The sequence below is a fragment of the Acipenser ruthenus genome, chromosome 1 (assembly GCF_902713425.1).
Source record: "Acipenser ruthenus chromosome 1, fAciRut3.2 maternal haplotype, whole genome shotgun sequence".
NCBI classification, from domain to species: Eukaryota; Metazoa; Chordata; class Actinopteri; order Acipenseriformes; family Acipenseridae; genus Acipenser; species Acipenser ruthenus.
Window position 1 is genome coordinate 78,509,424 of NC_081189.1, and position 25,470 is coordinate 78,534,893.

Here is a 25,470-nt window from a genome sequence, read left to right on the forward strand (position 1 = left end):
GCTGCACAGCGTTCTTCCCCATCACCCTCTATTAGAGAGGTGGCTGCATCCTCACCCCATGGCTCTGTGTCAAGGGAGGACGACATACACGGGAAAGTAGCCTTCGCAGGGAACCATCGTCGCGGTCTTCCTTTGTTTCTCCTTCTCCTCTCCTGAGGAAGAAAAGTAGCCATTCCAAACGATCGGCAGAGCAGATGGAAAAGCTCTGGGCAACTGTTTCCCACCAAGGAACAGTTCTAGCAGAATTCCTGAGTGAACATTTGGCACCGCCTGCCCCGCCTGTCCCCTTGAGGCCCCAGGGGACTATGGGCGCCTCTGACGAGGTGGGCGAGCAGGAGCTGGCATTCCCGTCCTGAGAAAGTGGAGTCTGACTGCATGTCCCCTGCGGTTAAGCTCTCCCTGTCGGCAGAGCTTCTATCTCTGATCAAGACTCTTAAACCTGCAAAATTCATAAACCTGCAAAATTGAGATGCCATTTATCTACCAAGCATTAAGAAAATGAAAAAAATAACTTTTTTTTTTAAATAAAAGAAACGGGAACTTTGCAATCAGCAACTTTCAATGCACAAAATGACAACATTCCTTGATGAATTGGTAGCGAAGATTCAAGCCCAGAGATCTCATTAAGTACGTTATATAAATACTTTCTATGTGTACTTATACATAAACACATACAAATTAGTTTTAAAATTGCTGTTCTGAAAAAATGTGTGGCAAGTGGTATGTGGCAAAATTCCAAACACCAAGGTGGTCCCTACATTGAAAAAGGGTGGAAACCACTGCTGTAGGCAGTGTGAATGCTACAGTAGAGTTTTTGTATTCTTCAGTGTACCATTCTACTTTAATAATGTAACACTGTTGATTGATCATTACCTCCCATTTTGTAGAATATGTGTGAACTTGCTAAAAAATAAATTTTGAAAGAACATCAGAAACATTTGAGGTTGTGAATGAAGGTACACCTTTTGTTATTGATGTTTAATTTATTACTCATATAAATGGAAAGACTAGAGGCTATCTAATCCCCTACAGTTATTAGACTACAGAAAAAAAAATCTTTGCACTGAATATTATTTTGAGGATTTGAATCATTATTAGCTGCTGCTGATGTTGAAATAAGAATTGTGCAAGGTCGAATTAGACTGGTTTAAAAAGAAATCTTTAATATGTCTGCTTTCAAACTTTGATTATTTTTTAATTACATTTCAGGTGATAATGGCCAGAAAAAAAAGATGTAAAACTGAATTTTAGAGAATTAAAACAAAAAATGTACTACCTCTGTTCCTTTTCCAAGGAGTAAAATAATAACTTTGAACTTTATTGGCTAGGGCTGCTTAAACCTCAGTTTAAACAAATATGTAGCTGGATAAATTTAAAGTAAGCTGAATCCCATCTGTGTTTTATTTGGCCAGTTAAAGATAGAAAGCTTTTACAACTATGAGAGGAATTATGTTGATACAAGCTCACAATTCAAGGTCAGTTAGAATACAGTTTTCTAAATACAACTAACACAGCTTGGTAAAAGAATCACCCAATCTTAAAATTCCAAAGCCATAGCTAAGGGGTTTGCAAATCAGCCAGAGCTTAGTTTTATGCACTGCAAACTGTTCTCTGGTACCTTTCAAACGCAGCTATGAAAAACTGACACAATTTAAACGGCTATTTCTGGGCTGTCAATCACAGCAAGACCAGGGATGCACTAATGACATACTTGTTATCTGGGATGTGCCAAACTGCAGATACCGAAGCAGGAGAGTTACACTACAGTGTGAAACATGTATTGTAGGGGAATAACAAACCAGAGAGAATAGGAGAATAGGAATATAGAAAAGAAGACTTCATTGGGTTGGCATGAAGCAGCAGCAGCAGCAGCAGAGAGATGGTGTTTGTGTTGTTAATGACAGCCATTTACAGATGGTAGAGTTGGACTGTAAGAGGGGAATACAAAAGCATCATTAACAGTTGCTTCAGTGTAAACAGAGAAAAACTCATTCATTATGTAAGGACAGTTTAAGGACCAGGGAGCACTTGAACAGCAAGTGTCTATCGTAAATAATTACTTAACTTCAAAGTAGTGCTGACTTATAAAAAGGCAGACTTACCTACACTTAAAAAATTACACTGGGCAAAAAATAAACAAACATGTAATACAAATCTGATTCTGCAAGTTAAGGAAAGGAAGGTACAGTCCAGCTTATAAAAAAAAAAATACAAAATAAGTGTAGGCATGTGGCTGTCTGTGATGTAGCTTGTGTCCTTCTTTGACAGATAGCCAAAGTAAATTACATCTTTTAGTAAACTGTTTCTCATCTGGTTTAATAAGTTAATGTCCTTGCCTCTAGCTTTGTTTTGGCTTTCAACATGGCCAGAAAACAGTATGGCATTTATATCATCTGCAGGATAATAGCCTGCAACCTAAATATTTCTAACCCAGTCCTATACAAAACTGCATATACAAAACTGTATTATCAATGAGCTGGCCATCCTCCCCACCCATCATGATAAGAAACATGGGACTAGGGTTGCCAACTGTCCGGTTTTCGACCGGACATCTGGTTTTAAGTGAATTTGTACAGTGTCCAGTCAGAACCACTGACCGAACAGCAAAAGTATGGTTCTTGTGAATCCTTTTTACTCACTGTTGGTTACCGTTTGGGTATTTAACCTTCTTACTGCGCTACTAGCCAGAGCCCGCTACGTCCTTGTTTCTCTGTCGACATTCCTCCCTCAATGCTCCACTGTGCAAACGTGTTTTTGTGTTGGTCTGTTAAGTTTGAGAACTACACCAAAAGATATTCTGCTTTTTTTTTTGTTCCAGAGTACTACTTGGTGTTGATTTGTTATAAGTATTTTGTCTTTTTTTCACACTATATGGGGGAGGGGCGTTGTGTGTATTGTCCGGTTTTGATAAAAATGGAAAGTTGGCAACCCTGTATGGGACAGCAATATGAAATTCTGCGCTTCTTTGAATGTTTAATCTTTTTTTAAACTCCTGTACATGCCTGAAAAGCTGATTAACTGTATGCTGGAATCAGGACTGGCTGAAGGGTTTCCTATTATACTTTATCCAGCCTAGAGAATGAGATCAGTTCTTTTAAGGTTCTCTGAGATGACTGTAAAACTAATTTTATACTGTTGGTTTTGGCAAAATTTATATTTGCCCTTGCCGGTCAAAGAACGTGTTATCTTTTTAAAAAGGGCTTCTCTTGCCTTTGAAATGATTGAAAAGTATGAAAATGGATGTCTTAAACCAAGACACGGATAACTTAACAAGAGCCTGTTTTTTGACCTGGTAATCTTTAGACTATGGTATTGAAGAATATATACCAGTGATAATATAGTGAAATATATTCTTCCTAATCCTGTTATTACCTAAGGAATTAACCCGTGGCAGTCCTACTAAAGAAAATTCCCTTCCTTTAGAAAGCGTTCTGATAAGTTATTTTATTGTGAACCAAGAGAATTTTATAACATGCCAGACATGAAAGGAAAGCACCTATTCTTCCTGGACAAACTGAGAATATAACTGTAAATCATTTTCCCAGGGGTCCCTGAATGGCTCACCTGGTAAAAGCTCTGCCACACGAATCCTGGTTGTGCGAGGAAGCCGGTCTTTGCTGGGGACTGTGGGGGTGCCACATTGGCTTGGCGCTTCCGGGGTTGGGGAGGTGGGATCCAGCTTAAACTGTTTCTCCTCACCGCTCTGCGGCGACCCCTACAGGCCGAGTGAGCTTGGGCGCAGAGCTTTGCTGGACTGGTCTTTGTCGTCCAGAGGCCAGTAGCCTGCAGACATCCTCTCTCGAGTTACTGGGTGTAAAAAGTCGTTGATTGGCTCATGGGATCAGATCAATGGGAGATAGTATTCAGCAGGCTTACAGTCGTGCCACAAACAGTAATGACAGTACAGTAAAAAAATAAAAAATAAAAAAAAAGCCTTTTTGTTTTTATGGAATTGTTGTTTGGGTGATTTGAAACCTAAATGAGTTTTTTATTTTTTTATTTTTTTAAGTATAAACTGTTTATCAAAAGTAACCATGTATGTTTTATACAGATGGGAAAAGATTATAAAACGTCACTAGTATACCTACTGTTGTGTTAAGAACTAGTACTGTAGTTTTAAAAAAAGATTAATGTTTTATTAAACTGGCCTGGAGATACTGTAATTGTATAACTAAAAAATGTATACGTTTGAATTCATTGCAAACATAGAAGGTTGTGTGTGTGTGTGTGTGTGTGTTTTGGGCATTACAAATTGGGAGAAAATCATGGGTAAAAATAATTAGAGATTCTAAATTAAAATAAATAAATAAATAATTTGCCCAGTGGGAAACCACAAAAGAAATGTGTTTCTCTAAAGATGTAGCAAATGCTTACAAGTGTACATTATGGCATCACGAGATATCTAAAACCTTTCCTGTAAGTTGACAGAAGTTGTAATAGTAAGTTTATTTATAGTGTGTCGTAAAAGCCTAAGCATGTCTTTAAAAAAAAAAAAAAAAAAAAAATAGCTTCCTGCATTTTGCAAACCATTAGTTATTTGATTACAGGAATTAATTGCAATCTCTGACCAAGAGAAAGGTATAATGATCCAGGGGGACAAACATTATGTAAGTCAGTGCTAGGAATCAAGTGCAATACTGGCACATTTGTGTTTGAAAGTTGAATTTGTAACTGCTGTTTGCACTCTGATTCAGAAAAGGCCCTGTACTAATTAAGTGAACATGATAATTTTATCTGGATTGCACTTTTAGCTTTCAACAATTATTTTGAGGGATCAAAATTAATAAACAAAAGAATGTCTCAAATGTAAAATGTATGTTTATTTTATTTTTTTTCAATTACCACGTGTAATCATAATAAAATGCCTATACTAAGATAATGAATTTTGCATTCAGTACACAGTCTGATTTCAGAAAGCTAAGCACACTGGTTCTTTGTCAAATAAACTCAGCCCTGCTGACCTGGCAGATGTTAAGTAATTGTGTTTAAATATTAGTCAAGGCATCTTGAGAGTTTATCATCTTCATTCAATTAGAGCTATTCGCCAGGGAACCTATTAGTGAATTATGTCTGTCAGTCATTATGTCATCACAAACCCAATCATTCATTTTAGGCTGGCCTTTTGTTGCTTGCAAGGGTCAGTGTGTTTGTGCTAGTCCTTTGCAGCAGAAATTGAGGTGTTATGGATGATGTTCTGCAGTTTGATTCCAATGCAATTGGTTCCATCTGCTCTTCTTGAGATGGAAAAATATAAAGCTGAATTTCTTCTATGTTGTTGACCCTAGAAGCTATCCTTACGTTGTACTCTGTGCTCTGAGATTGAGTTTTAAGGTGACGGTATTAATATTTTCTGCTGTTTTGATCATTAAAATAGACTGCATTGTCTTTTACATGGAAGAAAACATTGGGGAACCTATTAAAACAGTTTGGATCTGGGACATGTTTGAGTGTAGTGCTGCTACAAATCATCTGTTTTATCAAATACTTACAAATTAATCAATTTGTATTTTCATAAATGATAGATCCCCCTCCCCATTAATGTATGCATGCTTGGCTCAGTCATGTTAATGACACTTGGTTTTAGCTTTATTTTTGTTTTATTTAATTATTTAGAAGATTCTAACAATGTAATCTTGAAATTCATTCAACATAAATATGAAAAAAGTGTTATTGAATTTGTGTGGTTAAAGGCATCAGATGTGCAACATAACATTTCAGATTAGTTGTTTCTGTTGAAGAGCGTTTAGTTAAACCATGTCTCAAACAGAAAAATCCAGCCTGCGAGGTAATGTGCTAATAATGTATTAATTGAAGCAATACGTCTGTTTTTTTTTTTTCAGCCCTCTCTTTTATAAACCTAAAGTTGTGACTGGGGGCTAATGTCAGTGTGCAAGTGTGCTCCGGAGGTTTAAAACAGCACATGTCAGCACTCGTATTAAACTACAGAGAATACACATTGAGATATTTTTGTTTTCTCTTTTATTGTGTCAGTCTAGAGACTGGGTTATAGATCTTTTTGTAGTTCCAAGATTATGTGTTGTCTTCCTTTAGGCACTGACTACTACTACAGTAACTGTGTTCAGATGGTAAGCTCTGAATTTAACTCCACAGGAGAATGCTGCGAGTCCAAATAATCCTGACTAGTCTTCATTGAAAAGGATCATTGTTTTGTTTTCTTTATTTTGGGGTAGATCTTTTTAAGTAAATACATCAAAACCCTACTTTCAAAATGCGAACTGGTTAATTAGGTTGAGAGAGACTTCAGAGCATCTGCATGATTGACAAGGTCTAGTCATCCCTGTGTTGCTGTGCAAACATATTAAGGTCAGATAGTTTTCTTCACATTAGCTGTGTGGACAACTGGATTGTGGTGACTTATTTAGTTTATTTGTAAAGAACAGTTCATTCTCTGTTTATTTTACCATTGCTTTGAACCATCTATCTTCCTATGATAGTACAACTGATATACAAAACTGTCATTTAAATGCAACCATCCCCCTCAAAAATGGCATTTGAGTGACTTTACTGCAAGAGCTTCTAACAAGATATGTTAGTAGTAATAATAGTGAAATATTGCAGACGTTCTATCTCAGTCAATCAGTAAGGATTCCCATGTCTCTCTCTCTCAGGTAAAATCAATTAAATGATGCTTTCAAAGTTAAGTCATTCCAATATTAAATAGTGTTAGGTAGGTTTCATTATATTGCTAATGTATTTTTTACTGTATTCAACATTATTTCTAAAATAATATTACCATTATGTATTAACTAAAACAATAATATATGATGGTACACGTTTTATAAACAGCAATTTAACCATGCTTTGTTTGTATCCCTTGGTGATTTATCTCTTAGGTATATATTTCCCAATAACAACGGAATGTCCCTGTCTTTGCAGTGTTCTTTTATTGAGTAAATAAATCAACTCTGTTTCCTTCCATGTTCTTCAGACTGCATCGCACACAGCCTGTACACTATATACCTTCATTACGTTTTATTATTTGGCACTGGAAAGATGAGAACAAAGTCTTGCCAAGGTCAGTAAGAACATTGAATGGTGAGGGTGCAAAATTCTGCTTCTAAATCTTGGCCGTATTTCAGTCGTAGAGTCTTTCTAAACTCAGTGCCTGATGGCTTTAAGATGTTGGTGCCAATGGAATTAAAAGCTATCCTAATTATTCAGTGTGGAGCTGAATATGAAAATATTTTATATGTTAATGTCGAGTCATTCCCCCACCTCTTCATTTAGTCCACTGCAGATCAGGAATGCTCTGTATTATAGCCCACAGATGTCTGCATTTCCTTTTATAAAGTAGTACAGTATGCTACAAGTATACTTTGTCCAAAAGAGTATATTCTTATACAGTATGCAGCTAGTATGCTCATTGCACATGGCATAAGCCATTACTACAGTTCAAAAGGCTTGTTTAATGACTTTCAGACAAAAAACAATAGTATGATATAACCTTCAATCCTGAAGCTTTTATGGCTGTGTTAATCAGAAGAGAAAACCCTTGTTCTAATGATTGAAGTAGGTGGTAAAAGGAACCGTCTCTTGGTGTGCCTATGATTATAGTCTAATTAGTGCCTCTGAGTTTATTTTCTCAGTATCACAAGCTTTTATGTAATAAGAAAAGGAAGGTTCTCCGGATATCGTTCATAAAACTGACAATACCTAGGATAAATGCTGGCACATATAATTAGACTATAGATTACAATGGTATTTTATTAGTGTTCATGATAAAAACTATTTTTTAATTGTGGAAGGAGCGATTGTACAGTTCTTGGATAGAAATTAACATTGGCTGTATTTTGAATGAATAAATAGCACATCCTACTCCGTTCACATTTATGGCACCTTATTAAAAAGATTAAGAAAGGTTAGATAATGAACTCCTACTGCATGTCCCACAGTTGCTAACGTGACTAGTCTTTGGTATATAAATCTGTTTCAATTACCATATAAATCATAGGTGCTGTTGATGTACTGAGGGCTGTCAGCTATTGTTGTGTTAAAGCAGACAGCATTTGACCCTGATTAAAATGGACTTACTTCCTACTACATGCTTAACCTTGGGATTGCATTGGATCAAACTCAGTACAACTTCCTGTGTTGCTTTTCCACTTGGATAATTATACCCCAGTAAAATACTGCAGATTTCATTTTAAACCACCATGAAATACACGTTTTGGAGTGAGAGGTATCTAAACATTGAGGGATTATTTCCAATTCAGTTGTCTTAATGACTGCAACAAGACAATTGTACACACTGAGGAGATACATTAAGATGTAGAATTGGCAAGTAATAGTCATCTAAAAAAAAAAAAGGTTACCCCTTTATATGCAATTTTTAATAATTAACGTTATTCTAATCATTACTTAGATTATCTCATGTTTTTTTCACTGCTCAACAATTACCAAGCCCATATCCTTTACTAAAATTAGTACCATTATCTCTACTGCATACACCACTGTGTTAAATGAGCTCTGCTTCTAAAGCTGATAGCATATGAAGAAAAAAAAAGTGACTATGCATGTACATGAGCTGAAAGAATGATATCTGCAATCACTGCATCTGCTTGCAGACAAATAGTAAATCAAGCTGCAATGCACAGGCGTTTTCTCAGCAATTCAGAGAATAATTATTTTATTTGCTGCTAAATACTTATAAGTTGCACATTTAAGTGCCTTTCCATCTCCGCTGTGGCTCAGGGAAAAGAATGTGGGTATTAAATTACCTATTAGGATATGTGTCGGATCTGTTACTTGGGGGCTTTTTTCAGCTTTCACTGATGAATCCTCAAGTTATCAATACCTTGTTTCCATTCTTACGCACCATGATTGATTGTAACCTCAGACTTTAATACAGTCAGCATAGCCTGTGGCTTCTCCTAACAGGTAGCACAATACACTGCAAACACACTAAAATTAGCATGTCTGCACCATTTGTGGTATTTACTACTAATGACAAACATGTTGTCATGGTCATGTTTGGGGTTTAGTGTCGGGTAAAAAAAAAAAAAAAAAAAAAAAAGCTGAGATTTGTCTATTTTTTGTATGTTCAGTAATAGCTGTATTCTTTAATTTGTGGAACATTTTATCACTAGAAATCATGCGCTGTGCCCTCCACCCCCACCTACTCAAAAAAACTGCAACATAAACTGCCCTTTAATGGACCATTACAGTGACCAAGCTTTGTGAAGTTCAGTGCTGCTTTTAATTACTGGTGACTAATTGAGCATGGCTGGATATGAGCATGGAGTACATTTTGTTAATGGGTTCTTAAAGCTTTGAATGTCAAATGATGGTGCTGTGTGATACATCTATCTATATATATATATATATATATATATATATATATATATATATATATATATATATATATATATATATATATAATAATAACATTATGAAACAAAGAAAGAACCAAAACAAAGCAAAGAACCTACCTCTTTAATGTTGACAGCAAATATACCAATACTGTAGTTAAGAGGTGAAAGGGCTGGTTACAGCAGTTACAGACAAACCGAAAAGCACATTTTAATTTTATGTTTTTACTTTGACGGCAGTTAATTGCCAGCAATATTAAAGGTAAATGTGTTTATCATGTATTTATCCCATGTATTTTATTTATCAATGTATGTAGCACCTAAATGGATGTTTTAGTTTGTCACCTAATAAACAGTAAGTGACCTAACCCAATTAGCATATATGGATCTTGCTTTTCATTAAAATATTAACTAGGTTTGAAATAAGACTTTAATGTTCTTAACAGAACACATTTTAATACAGTGTTTGTTTGTCTTTGAGACAATTTAAGTTAGGATAGCCATATATATATATATATATATATATATATATATATATATATATATATATATATATATATATATATATTTATTAGTCATGTGTGCTACTTCTCAAATCAATTATGTTGGACAACACAAGCTCTAAAATGCATTTAAAAAATAAAATATAATGAAATTAGCATATTATACCTTACATACACAGAGATAATCATTCCAATTAGAAAATGTATTATTTTAAAGAACATTTTATGTTCAATGCTGAGGTTTTTATTGCAAAATACCTGACAGCCAGGTTGGAAACAAGCCATGACTGTCAGCATACAATAGCTTCAGCTGTCTGAATCTGTTCCATTATAATGTTTCTCATGAAAAGTTAATGAAGTGAGTGAATCAGAAAAAGGTGCTGTGCATGAGGAGGAGGGAAGGAATTGAATTACCCCTATTAAAAATGAAAGGAAAGCGTAGGACACACTCGACCTGATTAGCATGCAAGATGTGTTCCCTATCAAATACGAAATGTAACCATTACCTAATGGTTAGTTATCCTTAAAATACCTTGTAACCTGAATAGATTACCTGACTGCTCATCAGAGCCTGTGACGCTAGTCATGACCGCCCCCAAGGGCATATATAGACTGTACACACAGATCTCATCATATCTGCTTATTTGCTTGTGTAATTACACTATTAATATGATTTATTAATATTTGCTACTTACACGTATTGTGCACTCAGCCGTGGTTTTTGTTAGTCCCGCAGCGGCCTTGCGGCCTTGTGCCCTGTGCGAAGCCGGCAGTTCCGTCGTCCCTTCCCCGGGATCGAATAACCTTAAGGCTACTTGTGTTCTCTCTGCTAGCTTTGTTTGAAGTTTAAAAACAAAATTTCATTTTTTGTTACGAAAATTATATTAAATTAACAGTAATCGAGTTGTTACTGTGTTGTCTGAGAGAATTTGTTTCTCTGTGTATTTTTCTGTTTTTTTCACAGAAATATGAAGGCAGCTGCTGGGCTCAGCAGTCTTGCGTTGGACCGAGACGCGTGCTTCGTGCTAAGCTGCTTGCAGCCTTCCCCACAGTTGCCACATTAGTTCTGCTTGCAGAATTAGTGTGAATACTGTTAGAGTTCTAACAGTAGGCTTTCCTCAGTTTTTGGACTGTTGCCAAGAGCATTGGTGGGCATGCCTAAAAATCGCTCCTGTGGTAACTGTAGGTTCCAGACCTGCTCCCATTCCCGCCGGTACTTTGTACAACGAACGAGGTTACCTTTTGCCAATTCACTAGCAGTTGCTGGTCTCAGCTCTGATTCATGTTTTACAGATCACAGTCCTTCCTGCAATGTTTGGTTGTGGCTCTGGTTTTCTGCTTGCAGTGCCATTGCGAATCAGGGCTCTTGCAGCAGCCTTCCTCCACTTAGGGCTGTGTTGGTTTGCCAGAAGCTATATAGGTGGGCAACCCTATATATATATTGCATCTTCGGTAACCGTACCGTGTGCAATGTAGCATGTGCTCCGTATGGTGGGCACCGTACCGTGTGTACCTTGCCGTGGGCACCGTACTGTGTGTACCTTGCCGTGTGCACCTTGCCGTGTGCACCGTACCATGGGTAACGTACCGTGGTACCGTGTCTATTGACACTGTGCTGCGTGCACTGCACTGTACTGTGGTACTAGTGCTCAGGCACCGTACAGGTCATCCACTTAGGGTACTATACCTGGTTTAACTTTATTAAGGTGCTATTGCCTGTCACATAGCAGCATTGCTGCTGGCATGGCTAATTTTTGGTTATGAGTACTGTATACTGTACTTGTTACAGTAAGTACTCCTATAGTAGTACAGGTGAGCGTTCTTTTTAAATTTTACACCACTGCTGTTACGCTGTGCCGGGTTTTCATTCTTGTGACCTATGCAACTGGTCTCTGCATGGAGGACAAGCATGACAGATGCGCTGCCTGTTTGGGTCCAGAGTATGCAAAGGAGGCACTCATCAACCGCAAGTCTTGAGTTCTGTGCGTCTTTTTACAAGCGCACGCTGGAAAAACGAGTGTTTTGCAGCTCTGTAGAGCGATCATCCATTCCGCTTGGACAGGGCTCCCCTCCAGCCAAGGGAGAGCAGGAGAGCTTCACATAGGAGACCTCCTTCACTGCCTTCTTCTTTAGCTCTCCATCACCTCCTCCTGTTTCCCCTCCTAAGAAGAGGAGGAGAAAGAGCCATCAGTCTAAGAGATCGGAGAGCTCTGAGCAGCTGGATAAGCTGTGGGCAGCGATCTCCCAGCAGGGCACTGTAGTGAATTAGGTATACAATTTATTTAAATATAAATTAGTCTCTAGTTGCCCTGTTTAAGAACATCAAAATGTAAGAAACGAGACCTAGCATATTTAAGTTCTGGACCATGCAGATTCCTTTGGGCAATAACCGACATTCACACAACGTGTCAAATATAAAACAATAGTTTATTTAAGAATAAACGGGTGCATAACTAATCTAATATTACAGAAAGGAAAGGCTATTGGTTAGATATATGCATGAATAGTATATAGTCAATTGATTGCATAGTCAAACGATTACAACGATCATAACATCATTAGCATACAAGGTTAATATACTAATATTAAATATGGCTTATCACACAGTGTCTACTTTGCATTAGTATTTTCAATACACGTTTCTTATTGTAATCGATCATGTCAGTATGCACGAGAATTAATTCAACTTCCCATTCAGAATGGAATCCAACATTCCAGTACCTAATTTAGCAAATTTGTTTTACCGTGTTAGTTTAATGTTATCCACCTCAATTGATTATATATTCAAATTAAAATGGGGCAATGATACAATTCTCTGCATTTACGAGGCAACTCCTTTGAGTTGCACATTTCAACAAAACAAAATGCATTTCTTACACAGGAAGCTATATTCTATTCCTAGAACAGTTTATCCACTAGCTTGATAGCATTTACTGCAGTTACTTTCTCGAGTCATAAAGTATTTAATATTAGATTTGTTGAATACTTATCGATTTCCGTATAAAGAAGTCTATCTTTGTACTGCAGGTCTATGGATCTGAAATTCCAATGAAAGAAGACAGTACTTTGCTGTACACATTGCATTGTATAGTTATTTTCAAATGGAGATCAGCTTGATGATCTCCAAGTCTTACAACATTATCTTTGTTGTCGACAGTTTTCCAACTGGGAATAGTTCCATTAATCAGATGTAACTCAGTTCAGATAATGTGTTGCAATTGAAAAAGTGATATAGTTTATAGAAGTGTTCTTGTTGCAATTGGAAGATCCGATTCTCTGGATCTTCCAAAAGTATAACTGATGGCTTCGCTTCAGTTCGTTTCGTGCAGCTACGTGGAAACAAAGACCCACTTTCCGATTAATGCAGTATCCCGTTTACTGATTCAGTCTCTCGTAGGACAGATGGCAGGGCCCTTCCTCAGAAGATTATGCTCCCATGAGTTCAGTAACTTTCTTCAGAACAGTTCAGCTTCCATTTCTCCCTCAGCACTCCTTCTGATTGTCAAAGTTCAAAGACTGGAGCACTGTTCCTTCGGTGGGGCATACTTCTAGTGTGGGGAGCTCTCAGTGTGGGGAGCTCATGGGCAGCACGTATGGGAAGCTCTCAGTGTGGGGAGCTCATGGGCAGCACGTATGGGAAGCTCTCAGTGTGGGGAGCTCTCTCTCTTGCCTGGAGTGCTGTTCCTTCTGAGGGGAACTTGCTTAGTGTGGAAAAACTCTTCGTTTGTGGAGAGCACGCTCCGTTTGAAAGTCACACGGCTGGTTTTGTGATTCTCACTTCCACCCTGTGATTGGTTAGCTTGGTTATTTTGGGATGTGCCCAAGTCCACGTGGGGTGTTTCTCATTGGTTGTTCTCGTTCAGAGACAACCCATTGTTCTCAATTGGTCTGTGGTTTCAACCCCTGTCGGCTGTATTAATGAGGGGTACTGTTCTCTGTCCGAGGTGTCAAAGCACCCAAAACTAGCGTTGTGCAAGATGCTGCTGGCACCAAATGATTCATTCAGCGGTGGGGGAAGATAAGACACTTGTCCAGCAGTTAGTTTATTACTCTTTTTAAAAGCATTCTTTGTCAGTGGGGGAGTTTGTGACCAGAAACCAAGTAGACACAGAGCATGGCTTAGGACCCCCCTCTGTATATTCCATTTCTGTTAAGTTCATACACAGAATGATATTATGACCCACTCTGACGCTACAGCACCATGTTAGCCGAGTTACTGCATGAGCGCACTGCTCCGCCTACTCCCATTGTGCCTTAGTGAGCAGCAGGGAGTAGCGAAATCAGAATGGCAGCAAGAGGATCTGTTGTCTATCGCTGCCTCTGAAGAGATGGACGATCAAGAGTTCCCCTCTGAGGAGGGAAACTCAGATAGCACAATACCAGTAGTACATCTTTCCTCATCTGCAGAGCTATGCCGCTGACCAAGAGGACCACTAAAACCTTACAGTTTCCATGCTCGGTAGATGAGACGTGGAAACCCTACATTTTTTAGGATAATCCTGCTCCTTCTCAAGTGTCTCACCCAGTGCACCCGGACATTCGTTTTAAGTTCCATTCATCCTGGGGTCACCCGGTTACAGCTCCTGCTATTTCATGCAAGCACCTAAATAAGGACACTACCTGCCCGTATAAACAGTGCAGGGTGCAGAGAGCCATTCTCAAGTGGGCTTACTCAGCTGTGGCATTTGTCGCATACCAGAACTGCCAAGGTTCCAACAGCCTCAGAGACCGGCACAGCCGGCTCCTTCTAAAGGGGAAACTTTAATAAGTTCCGCTGCAAAAGCAAAAGCCTCGGGCTAAGCCACGAGCAAAGCAGCAGGCCTAGCAATTTGCTGCCACAGGCCCAGGGCCCTTCCAGGGAGTCACCTGGAGTGCTGGCGTCAATGCATCACAGACACTTCGGTGCTCAATAATGTACAAACCGGATATTCCCTCCCTTTCGGGGCGTGACTACAACGATAGTCACGGACCCGCAAGGTGCAGTGGTGTTGTCTCAGAAGGTGACAGCCCTGCTATAAAAGTGGGCTGTTGCACAGTACATCCTCTTCATTTGGAAGAAGGTTTCCACTCCAGGTACTTCCTGGTGCCCAAGCGGGATGGTGGCCTCAGACCTATCCTCGATCTCAGGTAGGTCAACCTGTATCTGAGTCGACGAAGATTCAAGATGTTAACCATGCAACAGCTATTGCAGTCAATAAGACCAGGCGACTGGTTCACCACGATGGACTTGAAAGACGATTATTTTCATATCCCCATAAAACAAGGCACAGGCGGTTCCTGTGGTTTGCTTTCCAAGCGACAGCGTATGCATTCCGAGTATTGCCATTTGGCCTCTCTATAGCTCCCTGTCTTTTCAAAGTGCATGTAGGCTATTCTGGCCCCATTGAGACTCAGAGGCATCAGAGTACTCAATTACCTGGACAACTAGCTCATTTGTGCTTCAAGTGCAGGCAGAGGCTCACACGGAACTCGTCACCGACCATCTTCATCGGTTGGTCCTGTTGGTGAATCGTGCAAAGAGCCAGCTCACCCCCTCGCAGATAGCTTCCTATTTGGGAGTGCGCCTGGATTCCAGGTCCATGCTGTCCACTCTGTCGGACGACAGAGTGCAGAGAATAGCTGCTTTTTTGAAGCATTTTCAGCTGAGCAAAAAGCTCACAGTAGTGATGTTTCAGAGGCATCTGGGCTTGATGGCAGCAGCTTCCTAGACCCTTCCTTTGGGTCTGACAGTTTTCCTGATGGACACAGCCTGCTTACCCATCCTTAGGCGTAGCACTGGGCAGCGTCACCAGAAGGGAGGTCATCACCACGGACGCGTCCAGCCTCGGCTGGGGTGCTGTGTGGCATGGAAGGGGAGCGCAAGGGGTATGGAACCCCCCATGCACGGTATCCATATAAATATTTTGGAGCTGCAGGCAGTGTTTGAGCCATCTGGGGTTATCTAATAGGGTCACTGACACCTTGCAGAATGCCAGAGCAGCGTCCACGAGTTCCCAGTATGGGTACAAGTGGGGCGTTTTTCAGACGTAGTGTCTGTCTAATGGTTTTGACCCCACAACCTGTCCCTTGACAGTTATACTGCAATTTTTACAGGACCTATTTGATGAGGGGAAATCCCCCTCTACATTAAAGGTCTATTTGGCAGCCATTTCGGCTTGCCATATTAAAATTGATTCTTTCTCCCCAAGAGCTCATTTCCTGGCAGGGCAATTTTTAACAGGAGCTCAGTGGCTTCGCCCACCTATGAAGGACGCTGAGCCCTTGCATACAGCTGAGCTGACATATTTATTTTTGAAAACGGCTTTCTTGTTTGCAGTCACATCCGCTAAGCGGGTGGGTGAGATGTAAGCATTTTCAATTGTGAAAGTCTGCTTAATTTTTGCGGAAGCTAGGACAAGGGTTACTCTTCGTACTAATCCTTTTTTTTTTGGCCAAAAACCATCTTGGCATTGCACATTAACCAGACTGGAATTGGAGGCTTTTCACCCGCCTCCTTTCCAGTCTGACAGGGAGTGTCAGTGCCATACGCTTTGCCCACTGCAGGCATCAGCGTATTATGTGGACAGAACACAGTTGGAGGCAGTCTGAACAATTTTTTGTCGGTTATGTGGCTAAGTCCCATGGTAAAGCCCTGTCTAAGTAGAGGCTATCCAAATGGATCACAGACACAGTCAAGACTGCCAATGAGCGAGCCAACTTGCCCCCTCCAGAAAAGCTCACTGCCCATTCCACCAGGGGCATGGTAACTTTGTGGGCTTTGTTCCAGGGTGCAACTTTCGGAGACATTTGCAATGCAGCGGTGTGGGCTACTCCCCATACTTTTACACGGTTCTATAGACTTAATGTCATAGATCCGCAAAACCCTGGCTTTGGAACAAGAGTGTTAAGGTCGACTTCAGGGTCGTCCCTTACAACATAAACACAGAGGTGAGTTCTCCCTCAATTTTTTAGCCCTAGCTACTTGTAAGGCAGCTTTGCTTAGCTGTGTGGCATTCCAGTTGGTCTGCAATATTGCCTTGCGACAGCTTTGGTATTTCTACCTATTAGGTAATGGTTACATTTCATACTTGGTAGGGAACGTTAGGTTATTATCATAATCCTGGTTCCCTGAAATAGAAATGTAACCATTAACCTTCAAGGTTGCTGCGTCCATGATTGCAGCAGTCTTGAAGGAAAAATGATGATGAGATCTGTGTGTGTCATAGGCCTATTTCAGGGAACCAGGGTTATGATAATAACCTAACATTTGCTCTATTGTGCACCTCTACAGTATGTATGTAAAAAAAAAAATACTCTGCAGTTTTCCACAGCCCCTGAGAAGACAGAAACGGTCATGCAGATGTATTAGGAGTGAGTTTTGTATGGGCAAAGTCAAATGTTGTCAGCTACTGTGAAGTTGAAACCTGCAGATGCTTGTAAGTAGTTATTCCACTTTGACTTACTGCCTATAGGAGCAGTTGGCTGTATCTAACCCCTTGACATTCAATGTTTAGATAAGGGGAAATATTTGCTTAGTATTAAGAGGTGATGGAATTGTATAGCCTAGCATTGACCAACACGTTTCTTGACTCTGTGCTGCTGAAAAGCAAACAGCACTGAGACTAATAACAGCCCTTGGTTAGCCAAGTTGAAATTTGTCATATATTTAAAGAAGTCCTGAACTCAGTCCCTCTGCTCGTTATGTGGACTGGAGTACAGCACACAGTAGTTATCTCACAATTCCTCATTATACAGATATCAATGTCATCATAAAATTATGTAATGTCCATCATATCACTGCATCTGTACGAATAAGTGCATTTGATGGACTAAAAAAAGAACAAAAAGTAGCCTCACTGTTAGGACCCATTGTATATAATGTGTCATAAAGAAAAAACATGGTGGAGAAATATTCCCAGGACAACATCAAACTGTTGAACTGTCTTTCTCACTGATAGCTTTTTACATTTTGGGATCCAGTGTATTTCAGTCCCAGATATTGTATTGTCTAAGATACCTAGATATAAAACTAAACAGATGAGGTACGTTACTTGAATTGTACTGAGATTCCTCTGAGTCCCTGGAGAGCAAAACGGTCAGTTTAATTAAGCTCAAAACTCATATAAAACAATTACAATGAAATAGTGGGTACACCTTGTGTGTTAAGCAATACTATACATTCAGACTGAAAAACAATGCAGACTGTTTCACGTGGGGCTGTAATTTCCTCCACAATTCATGAACTACTACAGGATACTAGTCTACATAATTTGCACAAAACCTAATGCCTTTCCAAGTGCAAGTTTGTCTTTATGTGGCTGGGAAGTCCATTACCATACTAACTAAGGCATGTCAATGAATTTCTATTTCAAATACCTCATAAATAACCTTGCTTACCTTAAGTGCTACTGAGTACACCCAATTAAATAGTTGCTAAAGCACAGTAACTTAGCTAAATGGCAAAATGAATTTCCAAGTTGGGAATTGCTGGCACTTCATTAGACTAAAGAATGATACAGTTGCCATCTCTGATTTTACGCTGTTACTTAGAAGGTTCTTCCTTCTTGTAATTTGTCATTCTTTAATTTAAGTATCATCATCTTTAAAAAGCAAAACTGGCAACATGGTGCAACAAAATCTTATGCTGGTCATTTGAAATGAACCAATAGCAGTAAGAAGGATCATTTTGAGTAGCTTTATAGATTGTGTCTCAGAAGATCACCTTTGGGACTGGGTTTAAAACACCCTGTAATTTATAATAAGATGCATTTACATAAAAATGTATGCTGGTGCTGGTAAGAAGTACAGTAGTCTCCAAAGACAAGTAATCTTTAAGACAGATAAAACGTACGTGACTATAATGTTTGTGTAATATGTGTATTTGTCTATATGTGTTAACACTAATTAAACTATGGAAGTTAAACTGTGCTGTTATATTAGGAACACTGCATGGTTCCTTCTGGCAGCCACAAAATAAATGCCCTGTTTGTTTTCATGTGTTTCAGAGGACCAGCTCCCTTCTGGTTTTCCCACCATAGATATGGGCCCACAATTGAAAGTGGTAGAGCGCACGCGCACAGCCACCATGTTATGCGCAGCCAGCGGAAACCCTGATCCAGAAATTACCTGGTTCAAAGACTTCTTACCCGTTGACACGACTAACAATAATGGCCGCATCAAACAATTACGATCAGGTAGGGTCTTGTTGTTTTTATGCATTAACGCCAAAGAGCTCCCTTTTCTTTCCTTTTTGTTTGATTTGTAGGTAATGATATTGCTTCTACTCCTCTCCTCTTCTGTGTATTATTTGGTCTGTGTCGTCTTTGTCTCTAATGCTGTCATGGCCTGTTCCAGTGTCTGTGTGTTTGCAGCATCTGTTTACTCCACATTGCTCACTGCTGTGACTGTATTTTTTGATAATTTTTTTCTTTACTGCTTTTTTGCAGTATTTGACGGATCCATTTTCTCCTTTTCCTTTCTTTCTTTTCCTTTTGTTATTTTTCAAAATGGTTAATTTTAAACATTGGGCTATATTCAGAACTGGCAAAGGAGTACCAATGGTTTTAAAACATAAAAAAATAATAATTAAATAAACCTAAAACACAAAGCAGAATCAACCATAAAAGATATATATATATAGTGCTCTTTTCAGTATTTGCAACTAAATAAATACTAACATAGAAAAGTCAACTTGACTAACTGATAAAACATGGTGCTTTTTCCAATGGAACTTTTTTTTCATACCTAATTAGCGACCGTAGTGTGTGTGAAACCACGCAGTAGCTTTCCCAAATCCTAATTCCTAATTCTGTCTGGATCTACAATCTACAACCCCAGCTTTTGCTTCTCTCTTTGGCCGTGGCGTTCCCTTAATACTCCCTTTCCCACCCCCTAATTTTCTCTTTTTTGCTATGATAAGATATACCAATACTTTGTGTTCAAACATTTATTAAGATTACATAAAGTAGTGCCCAACCTATCTTATTTGCCTGTAAGAAGCTGTTTACATTGGCTTAAGCAGTTATATCATTTTTAGAATCTGAGATGTTTGATCATCTGTCTTCCCAGAATTCTCAGCTTTTGACCTGTCCTGTGATGTTAAGTCGTCTGTTAACTTGCCTTTTACTTGTTGTCAGCAGAACTGTGTAAATTAACCTTCTGTTAATGTAAGACTTAATTTGTATTCACTTGTGAAGTAGAAATATATAGTATATAAAGATTTAATTCTGAAAACTTTGTACCAAATTCTAAGGAATATAATAATATTTTTATGCTGTCTTTCTTCTCTCCGTATTTAAATCTCCAGAATCCTTTGGTAAGTGCTTAGTTCTGAAGCGCACTTCACCCCCACTAATTTTCATATTCAAACTATTATTAAAATGCATGGCATGCATTTTACTAACAGTTAGTGTAGTCACCAGATATCCGTAGTGGCACACACTTCCACACAGTTGTTGTCGTATCAACCATAGAAACACCTGTCTAAAAGCACAGATATCACTTAGATGTAGTAGATGCCATAATCCCACCTAAACTAAAGTACTTATTTCCCTATCTGCCTCCAGTGTAACCTCTATATATATATATATATATATATATATATATATATATATATATATATATATATATATATAACCAGAGCATCCAATATATGCTTTTAAAAATAGGTATTGTGTTAAATATTTTAGTAAGAATAAGGGTTTTAAATTGTCAAACTGTATGTATCTACAGTACCCCTTTGGCCAATCTCCTTAATAAGAGCGTCTCAATTACTGCTCTTGCAAAGACAATGCCACCACTGCTTGGCATTGTCCATGTGGTACACTACTGTACAACTTGCTTCATAACCTAATACTACTGTCCTGTTTTACCAGTAGAGTAAAAAAAAATACTCTTTCCTTTTAGTACCTTTATTTACTTACTCTGTTAAATCTAATTTGACTCTTCTTCCAAAGCCCTAGCCTCCTTCTTCTCGTACTAATGCTTCTTCTTTCTAATCTTATTTGCATTCATATTATCCACCCAGGTGGTACACCAATAAGAGGTAAGAGTGCTGAACTAACGTTCACAGAATGATCTAATTCATTCTTGCTGTCCTCTCATCCTTCTCATATCTGTCCTGCTTCTGAAACAGAAATCCATCACTACCCCATTTTGTTTTCCTATTATTTGTCCTGTTCAGTTATTCCCATTTACTCTCCATGTTATGTCTGTTTTAATTTTCTCTTTATTATTTCTGTTTGATGTTAAAAAAAGGAACTTTAAGTTGTGATATGCTTAAAGAAAAAAAAAATCAACAAGCATATCCAATTCTTTTTTGGCCATAGCCCAGTCACAGCAAATCATTTGTCCCTCTTTTTGTCCAAAACAACCAAAATTTTTTCCCCTTAGCTGTTCTTGCTCAGCACTAAAAGCCAAGATGGTCTGGATAACACGCAGATATGCAGAAGACAACACCGAAATTCTTGTACTTCTTGTAGGTTTTTTTCCCCCAAAGAAAATCTTTTCTGTCTTTGCAAACTTTTTTTTTTCTTTCTTCTACTCATCTTCTTCTAACTTCTTAAATTAAAAAAAGCCCGAAACAACTACTTTTTTGATAAAGTTTCTACGGTGCTTTTTTCTTCCACCTTTTTTTCTTATTCTTTTTCTTGGGTTGAAAGCTGTTTTCCTTTTTGACCTTTTTTATTCTTCAGGGTTTGGATAAGTCTCACAGAAGGCGTAATCTTTTTGTAATTTTTGACAACACGGCTCAAGTTTAAGGATGATTGTAGCTCAAAGTCTTTTTCTTGGGTTTTGTGACACCACACTGCTAATCCCATTGGTGGATTTTCATGGGTGTCTCTTGGGGGGCTTTCAAGCTCCCACAGCAGTGATTGGTTACGTTCTTGTTGGCTTAGGCCAAGATTTTGAATTTTGTCTTCTAATCCAATTTGCATTTTATTTTTCAGCTAAGGGTTATGAAAAGGTTGTAAGTTGCACCGGCATACAATTCTTGTTCTTGGAAGATCTGCATGTCATAAAAGTTTTGTAACTTCCAATGATATGTTGGTATTAATTAATTTACTAATCACATTTCTTTTTTTTTTTTCTCTTTTTCTTAAATATAAGCAGCCTTTTTGTGTTTGCTGCATTTTTGAAGCCCCCCCCCCCAAAAAAAAAAACACAATAGGTATTAGTTTTTAAAAGATCCCTGCTTTTATTTTTATTTTTTTAACTGTCCCCTACCTTTATGCTACTTTTGTAACTTGTTAACCTCTTTTGTTTTGATTCAAAAGTCATGCTTCCTTGAGGCAACCTCACCCATCTCCATATTGACCAGTCCAGTGAAATGTTGTATATAGCAGTTGTATCTTAACTGTGTCAGTTTTGATAAATACAAAAGAGTTTTAAGTAAAAAATAATCTCCTTGAGTTTCTCCATTGCTTCATTTTCTGTCTGTTCAAGAGCAAAAAAAACAATAGTGAAGCGGCAAGTCGAGTGGGAGGACCTTCGCATACAAGGCCTGTCAGAAAGTGTGCAAAGGGTGTTTATATGGAAAATCTACCTAAACTACAGTCTCTAACTTTTCCTTCTGCCCGTACATTTTATTTCTGTACAGGTGCCCTCCAAATTGAGCAGAGCGAAGAATCTGACCAGGGAAAATATGAATGTGTTGCAACCAACGGTGCTGGTACACGATACTCTGCCCCTGCCAATCTATATGTCAGAGGTAGGAGCAACATAACCCCTGGCCACCCACTCTTCCACAGGTTCAGGGTATATTGGTAACAGCAATAAACTATAGAATGTTTTATATATAGTGGTTAGACAAATAAATGAATTAATACAAAAGAGGATAACAGGAACTGAATAAAAATATGATTAAAGATTAAATGGATTAACAAATACACTCTTGAGTCCAGTGTATCCAGTCACAAAGGGTTTTGTAAGTATACAACTTTATACCTTCAATTTTCTTGCATTAATTTGAACCTGTGCTTTTACATTTGTTTTGTTTTCTGTTTATTTTTTCAACTCTTTTCATAACTTGATTGCTTGGTGTGCTACTAATTGCCTTTAACTCCTGGTTCTGTGGGATGGGATCTCTGGACTTGGGTCCTTTTTGATCAGAGAACGTTGAGGAGCTTCTTCAGACATTTAAACACACAGCTGGGGTGTTTCTACTTCACCTGCTCCATCTTCTTTCTGCTTTTCCTCAGGACAGTGTGAAAATGTCTTTGCTTCTCCAGTCTCTGAAAAATAGGTTTAAAAAAAAAAAAATAGCTATTCAGATAAGATGTCATTTATCATACAAAAAAACATTAAATATACCTCGCCCCCCGACAAGAATAATATCTTCAAAGGATAGTGTCTTCCAACATAATATAAGGTTTACGTTTCTTTAATTCCTTTATAGCATTTACAGTGGCTCTCAAAAGTATTCACCCTCCTTGGACTTTTCCACATGTTATTGTGTTACAACATGGAATCCATTTTGATTCCATGTTGTAACACAATAAAATGTGAAAAAGTCCAAGGGGGGGTGAATGCTTTTGAGAGCCACTGTAGATACTTTGATGAATATAACCAGTAAAGCCAATGAACCTGTTTTTTCTAAAAAATATATTATTATTATTATTATTATTATTATTATTATTATTATTATTATTAATAATAATAATTGCTTTTAACTTTTATTCTGTTCTATTTTTCTTTTAATTTGGAGTTTCATGAATATTAAATAATTACAGCTTCTGAAGTGATTTTACTTTCTTCTTTTACAAAAATATATACAATTTCAAAATGATGCTAGGTCATTTTTTCCAGCTCTAAGATACAGTAGCATCAAGGACGATGCAAACTTTTTCAAGTGGAGGCAGGAAGACTACAAAGAGAGCTCGTAAAGATATTTCAAGTAGCAATTGAAAGCCTTGATATGGCCTTTTTACTCTCTCTGTGTTTCCCTTGTTTTTCTCCTTTCCTCATTTCATTGTGTTCTGCATCAAACCCCCTACATCCCTCAGAGCTGCGAGAAGGTTGGTGTGTTTTTACTTCTTAACCACCTTACAAAAAAATATTAACTAAAAACAATTACAAGAATACAAATGAAATGAATGTAGCTGCATTGTGTGGCCTTTTTTCTTTTCTATTTTCTTTTCTTTCTGTCCTTAATTTGGTTAATGGTATGTTTCTGTAGTGAATGCTCTGGTTTTGCTTCCAGTTCTTGACTGTGCCCAATAGTTGTGGTTGTGCATGACGGAAGAGAATATGTATTTTGGGGTGCATGGCCACCTGTATATGCACAAACTTTGGTCTGCTCTTGTGGTCTCCTTTTGCTGTTCAGTGTTCCTGCTTTGCTGCTTATACTAGTGCCTGTTTCTCCGCTGGGCCACATGTTACTTTGCCAAGCTGCTGTATCACAGCATGAAGAATTACCACCTGAATGCAGATCTATCTTTTTTTTTTTTTTTACTTATTGATTATAGTTCCTTATTTGATCCTGCAATATTTAGCAATATGCTTCTTTCTTGCATTTTGTGATCAGTGTGAGGTTCTCAGAGAAATAATGTTTGCTTTTTCTGCCCTTCCATCTTCTCTTGTAGTAACGGCGGCCATAGGCACCCCTTTTCTTATCCTTAATAAAACTCGCACACAAAAAGGGCACCTAAGGAAATGGTTACTAAATAATGTACTGTTTTAGTATCTGCACTCAAGATGTAACATCTCAGAAACTGCCAGGGACCCTTATTTCTTAAGGGCATGTCTTAGTGTTTGAAATTGTGTTTGAAATTGTCTGGGTCTGAAAACAGGCTTAAGTACTTTGTTGTTAGTTTCAATTGTTTAACCCGCACAGGACTAGAAAACAAATGGCATTACAATTCTTTAGAGTATATGTTAAGCAGGAACACTGATCTAGTACCCTCCCTTCATTTCTTTCAAAGCCCTAAATGGTATTCGCTTAATTGTAACAATCATTGTGATGTTTTGCTTCTTGTATTCAAGCTGCCCTTTAATTCAGACCTAAATGACAACTGCTATTTGTCTTTATGGGTTGGTCTTGCTGTATTTAGTGAATGTTACCCCTGCATGTTTTTTTTATTTTTTCTCTGCTTGGCACGCCTACTGTTTTGATAATAGTAGCTTCTAGCAAGCCCCTCCTCTCCCCCTTTTTCTCTTCCTTTAAATCTCAGTAGGCTGTCAGATTTCCTTCTGTTTTATTTCTACCTCTCTCTAATGTTCTCCTTTTTCTTGTAGTTTTTATTTCACCCCTCTTCCCACATCTTCTAAGCATGGTTGTCCTTAAGAGTCAGCCATTTGCTTGTGTGCATGACAGAGACCCAGTTTAAGTACCGGGCTCATGCCTTGTTTCTTTTCATGTGCATATATACTGTATGTATGTATAGTTTTTGTTTGTTTTTAAGTTCATTTTCAATGTTAGTGTGAGGTTTTGAGGCTGCATCCACTTTTTGATTGAGAGCAAATCGAGTTGCACTTTTCCATGTACTGTAGTTGGATGTGTTTATCAGAGGCTTTATGTGATGTGACAATGTGGTCCGGCACATTTCTTCACATCAACTGGAAGTACGCAGCATTGAAGTTGGTTTCCGTACTCAACTCAAGCATGCTGTTGATCCTTCAGTTCTTAGTTCTTACTTCTGTGCTGTTCTATATATATATAT

General features: G+C 38.3%; 1 protein-coding gene across 29 annotated transcripts in view; it reads left to right on the top strand.

The window, feature by feature from the left end:
* LOC117421380 (receptor-type tyrosine-protein phosphatase delta-like) overlaps positions 1–25,470 on the top strand; it is a 607,967-nt gene that overhangs the window by 499,989 nt on the left and 82,508 nt on the right. For 16 of the 29 annotated variants that reach the window (XM_059030127.1, XM_059030157.1, XM_059030132.1 and 13 more), the window contains 3 exons: positions 18,817–19,005; positions 20,838–20,855; positions 22,410–22,520. In XM_059030127.1, the coding sequence (XP_058886110.1) occupies positions 18,817–19,005; positions 20,838–20,855; positions 22,410–22,520 (318 nt within the window). Of the gene's footprint in view, positions 1–18,816; positions 19,006–20,837; positions 20,856–22,409; positions 22,521–23,530; positions 23,827–25,470 lie in introns of those variants that run through there. The other 13 variants (XM_059030162.1, XM_059030164.1, XM_059030228.1 and 10 more) reach the window with 2 other exon arrangements.